General features: G+C 36.8%; 1 protein-coding gene across 1 annotated transcript in view; it reads left to right on the top strand.

Moving 5' to 3' along the window:
- LOC107727962 (ribonuclease 3-like) overlaps positions 1 to 10,150 on the top strand; it is a 44,450-nt gene that overhangs the window by 22,763 nt on the left and 11,537 nt on the right. Inside the window, exons 18-30 of the mRNA XM_016538009.1 lie at positions 602 to 709; positions 1,985 to 2,123; positions 2,220 to 2,280; positions 2,472 to 2,531; positions 2,715 to 2,817; positions 3,054 to 3,156; positions 5,026 to 5,096; positions 5,762 to 5,806; positions 7,734 to 7,891; positions 8,472 to 8,577; positions 8,826 to 8,967; positions 9,123 to 9,205; positions 9,898 to 10,001. Coding sequence (XP_016393495.1) covers positions 602 to 709; positions 1,985 to 2,123; positions 2,220 to 2,280; positions 2,472 to 2,531; positions 2,715 to 2,817; positions 3,054 to 3,156; positions 5,026 to 5,096; positions 5,762 to 5,806; positions 7,734 to 7,891; positions 8,472 to 8,577; positions 8,826 to 8,967; positions 9,123 to 9,205; positions 9,898 to 10,001 — 1,283 coding nt within the window. The remainder of the gene's footprint in view (positions 1 to 601; positions 710 to 1,984; positions 2,124 to 2,219; positions 2,281 to 2,471; positions 2,532 to 2,714; positions 2,818 to 3,053; positions 3,157 to 5,025; positions 5,097 to 5,761; positions 5,807 to 7,733; positions 7,892 to 8,471; positions 8,578 to 8,825; positions 8,968 to 9,122; positions 9,206 to 9,897; positions 10,002 to 10,150) is intronic.

Raw genomic sequence — 10,150 nt, 5'->3', positions numbered from 1 at the left:
CATGTTAGAACGAGCCGTTTTAGGTAGGCGTGGTTGACTCTTAACATTTATAAAGAATATCTCTTTGGATTTGAGACTCTAGTCTTTGCAACTTTACAGATCTTCTTTATGCACCAAGAGCTTGTAACACTCCAAAGAGTAAGGAAAACTTGAAATCGCATCATATGACCCCTTTAATATTTGAGTAGTTATTTAGTACACATTGTCTCGTAAATGCCTGAGAACACAATGAAGTACACATTTATAAAGCATATAAAATAATGATCTGCTGCACTACACTCATGTATGTGCAGATTCTGTTACCAAATGTTTATTGTTTTATTGCAGATATTTTTCCTCTATTATGACTGTAAACAAATATCAGTTAACAAATTAGACAATAGCAGAGAATGGTGTTAATTCCATGTTAAACATATAATGTAATCAGTCAGCGCTGATAGCCTAGTGGTTAGCGCACTGACATAAAGTGCAACTGCACCTCCCGACTCGCAGTCCTTTGCTAATTCCGTTCCCAACTCTCCACCCCATGCTTCTCAACTGTCCTGTTCACTAAAAGCATGAAAAAGGCCAAACATTTAAGTCGGATGCTTTATTTTTGCAGCATGCCATGATGCTGCCAGTTCTCACCCACCACATCCGCTACCACCAGTGCCTGATGCATTTAGACAAGCTGATCGGTTACATGTTCAAAGAACGATGCCTGCTGCAGGTAAGAGAAAGAGTAAATACTCGTGTAGGGTTGTTTTTCATTCTGGAAAATTGTGGCACAGGTTACCAGGGCTGCAGAATAAGTATTTACAGTATTTTCTCTGGCTCTACCAAAGAAAAAATATAGATTTTATGTTCATTTTATATGTGCCAGAAAAAAAAAATTTTGTTTCATGAATATAAAATAAAAAATAAAATATAAAAGAATATGTATATAAAACACTTGTAAAGTGTTTGTTTGTTTTAAGAAAAATTATCTACATTTTTCAGTTTGCAATAACATACTCGTGTAGGGTTGTTTTTCATTCTGGAAAATTGTGGCACAGGTTACCAGGGCTGCAGAATAAGTATTTACAGTATTTTCTCTGGCTCTACCAAAGAAAAAATATAGATTTTATGTTCATTTTATATGTGCCAGAAAATTTTTTTTTTTTTTCATGAATATAAAATAAAATATAAAAGAATATGTATATAAAACACTTGTAAAGTGTTTGTTTGTTTTAAGAAAAATTATCTACATTTTTCAGTTTGCAATAACAGCTGGAAATTAAAAGCTAAACCGCTATAATGTATAACTACACAACAGTTTTAAATTAGTTTACTCAGATTATGTGTGAAGCACTCCACTGATCCCAGTATTATGGCCGATAGTCCAGATGGAAGCCTCTCCTTTGTCAAGGCACATTAAATCCCACTTGGAATTTGCAAAGCAGCAAATAAAGGCCTGTCAGAACAAGATTCTTGGAATTGAAGCCTTAACTTTTTAATTTGCAATAACAACTGTAAAGTAACTCACTATAATGTAACTCCACAACAGTTAGAAGTACATCCACATCCAGAAATGAAATTAAAATGAAAAATTATGGCATACGATGCAGAACATGACTGGTTGATTAGTAATGTTCATCCCATCTGATGATTCCAAGATTATTTATCCCAAGTTTTTCTTGCAGTTTTTACACATTCTTATCTTTATTAGTTGGCTGGATAATGTTGCCCTAAGTGACATTTAAATTAGCACAATTTTCAACAAAAAGTCTAAGAAAGGCAGCATAAGTCTCTGATCTTACAGAACAGTTTTCAGTTCTGCTTGTTGTTGGGTGTTCAGTCTTGCATAGCTACTAGTATGTGCATGTGTTATGTGTTAGCATGTAACTATAGTACTTAATGGTAATAAAAGGTCATTATACTGTGTTCAGTGGCTGTTGATGTTTGGTTTCACGTTATGCATTATAACTCTCACTTTGCTTTTGTTTTGCTTTTCTTTCTTGCCCAGTTGGCAATGACTCACCCCAGTCATCATCTCAATTTTGGGATGAATCCTGACCATGCTCGCAACTCTCTGTCAAACTGTGGCATACGCCAGCCCAAATATGGAGACCGGAAAGTGCATCATATGTACATGAGGAAAAAGGGTTCGCATATCTCTCTGTACATGTGTTTGAGAGAATTTTTTTTTTTTAAGAAGTAGTCCTACTCTACTCTAAATGGTTTTGTCCCTTTTTCACTAGGAATTAACACCTTGATTAATATTATGTCAAGATTGGGCCAGGATGACCCGTCACCCTCCAGGTTAGTGTGTGTGTGTGTGTGTGTTTTATTGTATGATTTTATTTTAGTCATGTCATTTTGTTTCTTATGGTAAACATCTGGTGATAATTTCTGAAAGTTTTCTTTTTTTTTTTTTTTTCAATTCTTACATTTTAAAAAGGCAGTAGAAACATTATAACAACTAAAGGATGTGATCCCTGTACTTTTAACAGAATCAATCATAATGAGCGGTTAGAGTTTCTTGGTGATGCAGTTGTTGAGTTCCTGACCAGGTGAGACCTCTTGCTTTTCAACCGTGCTATAAATCTGCCACTACATAGAGCATGTCTCACTGAGATTAGCTTTTGAAATTTCTTTTTTTATTTCAAATCTGTTGTTTCTCCAGGATGTTGTTCTCTTAAGCTTTCATTCGTTAGCCTATTGTAGTCATATATTTGTCTTTTTTTTTTTTCCAGTGTGCATCTCTACTACCTGTTCCCAAACCTGGAGGAGGGAGGACTCGCCACATATCGCACAGCAATCGTTCATCTGTGTGCACTGAATTTATTTAATACACGAGTTTCACAATTTGAGTTGAATTACTGAAATGAACTTTTCCACGACATTCTAATTTATTGAGATGCACCTGTAATTTTGGAACTATAATATCAGTGTTGACATTAAGCATTAACATTAAGTCGAATTAAACCTTTGCATAACTGTTTTGATGAGTTAAAGTCTTGTATTAGCACATATTTTGGCATGCATACGTGGAGTTTTCAGAGTTTTGTGTTATCATTGTTTTGGATCCCCAGAAATTGGAGTTGGATCGGTTCATGTTATATGCCCACGGCCCTGACCTGTGCAGGGAGTCAGACCTCCGACATGCCATGGCAAACTGTTTTGAGGCCCTGATAGGTTAGTGCTTTATCATGTGTGCTCTCTGTCTGTGTTTAATATACTGTATTTCCAATCACTGAGGTCAAATTTTTTTATCTTGATTTTTTTTTTTTATGTTGCAAACATAGCTTCAGAAACTTACTTTGTATTTTGTAAGAACAAATTTACAGAATGCTTTAAATATTTCCCTAGGTATGTGTGTTTTGTTCAGCTGCTGTATGATCTGATTTCCAGCAGTTTTCCCAAGACAGCCTTAGACAGTGGTTCTTAACTCTGGTCCTAGGGATCTACCGCTCTTTTATGTTTCACTTAAGCCAGGCACGCACTGTGTGATTTCAGCAATGTTTTTGTTAAATACCAGGATTTACAGTGGGTATAGAAAAGAATCACCCCCTTTAAAATAATCACGTTTTGTTGCTTTGCAGCCTGAAATGAAGACGGCCACAGTATTTGTTTTATTCAGCTGCATTTACTCAATACAATACTGTGTCAGTATTTTGTTGAACCACCTTTTGCTTTAATTACAGCCTTTAGTCTGTTGTGATCTGTCTCTACTAGGGATCTTATCTATGCACAATCAGCTTGTAACACTCCAAAGAGAAAGGAAAACTTGAAATCGCATCATATGACCCCTTTAAATCTCATTTTGTAAAAAAAAAATTATAATAATCATGAATCGAATCGAATCGTGAAATCAAAATCGTGAATCGAATCGAATCGTGAGTTGAGTGAATCGTTACATCCCTACATTCCACAGATTTTCAATGGGCTTTAAGTCTGGGCTCTGAGTAGGCCATGCAAGGACATTCACCTTTTTCTCCTTCGTGCTCAGTTTTTCTGTGTGCTTTGGGTCACTGTAATGTTGGAAGTTAAACCTTCTTCCCATTGACAACTTTCTTCTTCCCATTGACACGTGCTCCAGTACCTGCTGCAGAGAAACACCCCCATAACAGGATCTTACCACCTCCATGCTTTACTGTAGGAATGCTGTTATTTGGATTGTGAGCTGTATTGGATTTCTGCCCGACATATCATTTGGTGTTGAGGCCAAATAATTCAATTTTAGTCTAATCTGCCTCAGAATCTTCAAGGTGTGTTTTGGCAAAGCTCAGTCGTGACTGCATGTGGCCTTTCTTGAGGAGTGGCTTTTTTTGCAACCCTCCCATACAGGCCACATTTGTGGAGAATGTGAGATATTGTTGTCACATGCACACAATGACCACTCTTTGTCATAAATTCCTGCATGTGCTTTAGAGTTGCTGTAGGCCTCTTGGTAGCCTCTCTGACCAGTTTCCTCCTGGCTCTTTCATCCCGTTTGGAGCGACAACCTGATCCAGGGAGGGTCTGTGCTGTACCAAATACCTTCTACTTCTTAATAACAGACTTCACTGTGCTTCTAGGCATTGATATAACCCAAACCCAGAACTGTATAGCCTCCATTGCTTCATACCACAGCATGTCGCCATGGTTTTCATGCAGGTGCAGTGAGGGAAAAAACACTGAGTTTATGGAAATCGGTTCATACCTCTGCTTCAACTATGCGATACCCTCACGAGGGGCAAGCAAAATTTCCTAATGAGCTGATGATATGAATTGTGTGTTATACAAAATGTGCAGAGCTGGATTTGAGAACCACTGGCCTAAGATATCCCATGAAGTCACTGAAAGCACTTGACATGTTTGATGTGAAAAAAAGCATTATTAAGCACAATAAGCCTCAAAAAAGTACACAAGTTACTAGTGATGTTTATTACAATAATACAGTGTCCTTGCTTAATAAATGCATAATTTCCAATTTAAAAAGAAAAGACAGAATGATCCCAAATTTTTGAATGGTAGTTTATTTGTTTAATGTGTTGTGTGTTGTTTTTTTTGTTTTTTTTGTAGGGGCCGTTTACCTAGAAGGTGGTTTAGAGGAAGCCAAGCAACTCTTTGGGAGACTGCTGTTCAACAGTGAGGTGAGTTTTGGGTGTATGTTTGTAGGACTAAACATTGCAAATTTTAGTTAGATTTATTATAGTGAGCCTATATAAAAGTAAGATATAGAGGCGTTGTGTTCCAATATAAAGATATTGCATTTACAACTAACAGGGTGTTTAAATATAAATTATAATAACTTTGTCTGCAGAAGTCATTTCGGTATTTTGAGTTTGCCTTCTACCCAGACTTTCCCCAATATAATTTATAAAGTGTTAAAATATTTTCATAAAAAGTAAAAATAATCACGTTAACATGTTTGCAGCTTGCAGAGTTAAAAAAACAAACATTAAATCAACATTTTAGAGAACAGTCAGGTTTCTTCAGCAGAGCTTCTGTTTGGTCATGGTGGAAATGTGAAGAACAGCAAAGTGACAGCATAAAGAGCACAAATGTCATTTATTATATGATCTGGCTCTCTTGCTGTCATTAGTAAATAAGTTAATTGACTGTAGCCCAAAACTGAAAAAAAAAAATGTCCTTGGTATCACATACACTAACAAAAATAACAAACAAAACAAAAAATAAATGAAACATTCTAAAGATGTTTCTTTTTTAAGTCTGAATTGTCCCTCATATACACTTATTCTTCTCAAATGGACTGTCGGGTTGTATTCAGTTTGTTTCCTCTCTCTTTGTCTTGCAGGAGCTGAGGGACGTTTGGCTCAACTATCCACCTCATCCTTTACAGGTGTGAGCAGAATTGATTTCAAATGTTCAAATGTTATGCAAAAGTGTAAGACAGATACATATATACACTTTCATCAGCTACCTAGGTAAATAACTAGAAGAATAACAAAGTGCAGTAAACAGTAGAACTGCTACTGGTTTATGATTATGATAATAAATGAAAATAAATACTGGTTGCAGTATTTTTTAGTCTTTTTTTTGTTCAGCCAAAATAACTGGAAGTGGCTAAAACCGGAAATCTTGCACATTCAAGTTCTAAATGGCCATGTTCATTCTTATTTGAATATATTTTTCCTAAAATATGCATTGGTGGAATTGTGCAGGGCAATTTAAAGAGACAGTTTATCCAAACATTAAAATTCTGTCATCATTTACTCATCTTAATGTTGTTCCATACCCATAAAACTTTCATTCATCTTCGGAACACAAATGAAGATATTTTTAATTTTCTCTCATCATATTTGTTCATCCATTGAAAATTCACGCAGCCAAAATTTTCAAGATTCAAAAAGAACATCAACATTTCATAAAACAAAAAATGTAAGAACTTGACACACGAGAACCAATGAGGTGTGTTCTCCAGTGCGTCAAGCATATTTGAGCTTCTGTTTGCCATATTTAATGTGCTCTCTGTACAGTATGTGCTACAGAATGCATTAAAATCAATGTTTATATGTGAATAAAAGCCTAAATTATGTCTATTCAGCATGTAAATTGATCGTGTCTCTTCAGAAGACTTAAAGGTGCAATAGGTGATTGTCTTCAGAAACATTTTTTGTTATGCTGGTTGAAAGTCTCTTCACATCCCGATAGCAATCATTAAGTTAAGTGGTCTAAATGTATTTATCTGTATTTATATATTCTGTGGAAGGCGTAGGACCAAGAAATGTTCGTCCAATCAAAATGCTCGGAACGAGTTGACTTTCCTACCTGTCTGTCTCCTACCTGCCTGTCAACATATGTTTTTGCATACCTCTGCGCACCCTGTTCGCGCAGACATGATACGTCATCAGCTCATTCTTGTACGCTGTGCAGACAGAGCGAGAATGCCAGAGAATCAACAACCCGATTTTCCTTCCTGGTATTGTAGTACTTTTAAAGTTTTCTCACCGGTGAATGACGCATGATGTAGCCCAGCGGTTCCCAATTCCAGTCCTCGCGCAAGGGAAGCAGGGTAAATCCGTTGAAGTTTACTTCACTTGGGAACATTCATTCACGGATTTGCGCTGCGCAGCGTCTTCACATAGAGACGAAACTTACTAGAGGAGTGTGAAGTGTGACATAATATACCTGTGTTCCGATCTATATGATCCCTACACAGTGTTCATTGCTCCCTACTCCCTGAGCGGGGTAAATCCGTTGAAGTTTACTTCACTTTGGAACATGGGCTGGAATTGGGAACCGCTGATGTAGCCTATTGTAATGTTGTCTCTGGTGTTCTGGTCTGTGAGCGTAAATGCGTTCAGGGGGCGTGGCTTTGGACGGCGATTGCAGGGAGGGTGGGACGTTCGCTTTCAGTGCTATCAGGCTAAAGTTAGCATTTTCCAAGATCTCCTACTGCACCTTTAAATCTAAAAAAAAAAATACTTTGTGAACTTTTTAAGCTTGAAAACATTGATTGCCTAGACTGATTGATAGACTTTCAATGGATGGGCAAAAATAATGAGAAAATGTTACTATATTTTCATTTGTGTAAGAAAGATGAATAAAAGTCTTATGGGTTTGGGACAACATGAGGGTGAGTAAATTATGACAGTTTTTGGGTGAACTATCTTTTTTTAAGTTTTATTATAAATTACTGATATTTCAGCCTTTATAATTATTTTTTTTAATTAAAGAAGCTGTCTGTAAGGTTCATTGTAGTAATATAATAGTTGAGTTTATTTAATGCATAGAAGCACACATTTCATGATCTGCTTTATGTTTAGGTACAGGAGCCACTGACAGACAGGCAGTTGATCGAGTCATCTCCAGTTCTGCAGAAACTCACAAATTTTGAGGATGCCATCGGAGTGCTGTTCACTCACGCACGTCTCCTCGCACGGGCCTTCACTCTGCGAACAGTGGGCTTCAACCACCTCACCCTGTAAGTGCTCTAGTGCCTCTGTGACTTTGTAAAATCTTTTTTTTTTTTTTAAATGGAACAGTTTATTGAACCTTTAGACAAAATATTTTTAAAAAATCCAAAACACTTGCATATGTGATTTTTGTTGAGTATCATATTTGATACATCAGACTGTTTCGGCTCATATAGCATGACATAAGAGAATATGGAGATCTTAGCACTTTTAATCTTTATTAAGTTATTCTTAAGTCTAGGAATAAGAGAAAAATTGTCATTCTTGAGACTACAATTTTACTCTGAGCTTTATACATATGGCCCCTGAAGAGTTTATAAATCTGGATCCAGCTGGTTGTCGTGGCCCAGATAGCATATGCAGCACATAATTCATAAAATTAAACGGGCTTGTTTGCTGGCGGGTCCGGTGTAACTGTCAAATGTTTCAAAAACAGTGCCTGTGCTCCCTAAAATGGTGAACCCACATGGTGATTAGGCCCCACAGAGACAGAGGCTGTTTTTCCACAGCCAGGAACTACGCAACAGTAATCTTATCATTAGTTAACTATCGACTGGAGCTTCATGCAGCCACTGTATCTGTCTGCAGAGGCCACAACCAGAGGATGGAGTTCCTGGGAGATTCTATCATGCAGCTGGTGGCAACAGAATATCTGTTCATCCACTTCCCAGACCATCATGAAGGACATTTGACAGTGAGTATATCCCTCATCTGTTCTTCATTTAATTTTCTTTTCTTTAACTCACTATGATGCATAGTGTGTCCACTACAGTAATTTTTAAAAGCCATTTTAAAAGCCATCCTGTGCCAACAAACTCCCTGGTTACCCCTACTCTATAGTACAAAAAATCTAGCCATTTCAGTCACTGTGCCCCTCTCTTCTGGTTGGTCAGCCCGTATAAAACCCAGAAGTATAAAGTGAGTTCATTTGTGTGATTTTAGCTACTGCGCAGCTCCTTGGTGAATAACCGGACTCAAGCAAAGGTTGCAGAGGAATTGGGCATGCAGGAATATGCTATCACCAACGACAAGACCAAACGGCCTGTTGCCTTGCGGACCAAGACTTTAGCCGATCTGCTGGAGTGTAAGTATGACATGACACTGCAGATTATTGCAAAGGACCTTTGATTTGATTGCGAGGACAGTGAACAGACCTTAGCAGAATGTAGACGGCCGAAGTATACTTTGGGCTTTATTGTCTGAATTGCTACTAAATTTTCTCTCTTTTTTTCTCCCCAGCATTCATTGCAGCTCTTTACATAGATAAAGACCTGGAGTTTGTGCACACATTTATGAATGTTTGCTTTTTCCCACGACTCAAGGTATGGCAAACTTAGAGATTTTTTTTTTAACCCATGTTTATACGCCAGCACTTTATCTATCATTACAAGCAATGATTATGAATTGAAAAAATAGCATTCATTGAAAAGAATAAGGTGACATTTAAAAAGGTCATCATGGTCTTGTATTCTGACAGGGCTGTTTTTAATCTTCTGTGTGTGTACATTTGCAGTAGATATCATGTTATTTTAGCATCTTGTGCAGTGAATGCCCATTATTTAAAAGAATATGGTAATATAGCAGTTCTTGTCAAAAAGGAAATGGTCTTTTTTTTTCTCTGTGAAAATTCATATTCATCAAACTGAGAATAGACTGATTTAGACACCCTCAACATGATGAAAGTGCATAAATGAAATAAAATCACTCCTGATTACAGCACTGCTGGTTGGAAAAAAAAAATACTAGAACAGGATTCCCAGTGAATCTGTCGCCACTTACTGTGTAAGCATTGAAAAGTTTGTAGACACTGGGATTGATCTAAAGAAAATCATCATGTAAAAGTTATGTATCCCATATCTGGTTTTAGCTTATACATCCACTGGCATGGAAGAAACCTGCTCAACTGATAGGTGTTTTTCCTAAAACAACATTTTGTTAGTGGTTTGTGTTTGTATATAAAAAATGTTTAACTTTTCAATGTACTTCTGTTTGATTGGTTAAATAATTTTTTCAGGAGTTTATCTTAAACCAGGACTGGAATGATCCAAAATCACAGCTGCAGCAATGTTGTCTAACCCTGCGGACGGAGGGCAAAGAGCCAGACATTCCTCTATACAAGTAAGAAGCTTCTGTCCATTAATGTCCTTTGATTTACCTCTTCGCCTTTTTCCACCTTCAATTATCTGTTTAAAGATATTTGCCTTGCGAAAGTATTCAAACCCCTTTATATATATATATATATATATATATATATATATGAAGAGTTC

The sequence above is a fragment of the Sinocyclocheilus rhinocerous genome, unplaced genomic scaffold (assembly GCF_001515625.1).
Source record: "Sinocyclocheilus rhinocerous isolate Xijiao unplaced genomic scaffold, SAMN03320098_v1.1 scaffold3201, whole genome shotgun sequence".
Lineage (NCBI taxonomy): Eukaryota > Metazoa > Chordata > Actinopteri > Cypriniformes > Cyprinidae > Sinocyclocheilus > Sinocyclocheilus rhinocerous.
The sequence above is the reverse complement of the archived record's forward strand: the minus strand, read 5'-3'. Positions and strand labels throughout refer to the sequence as shown.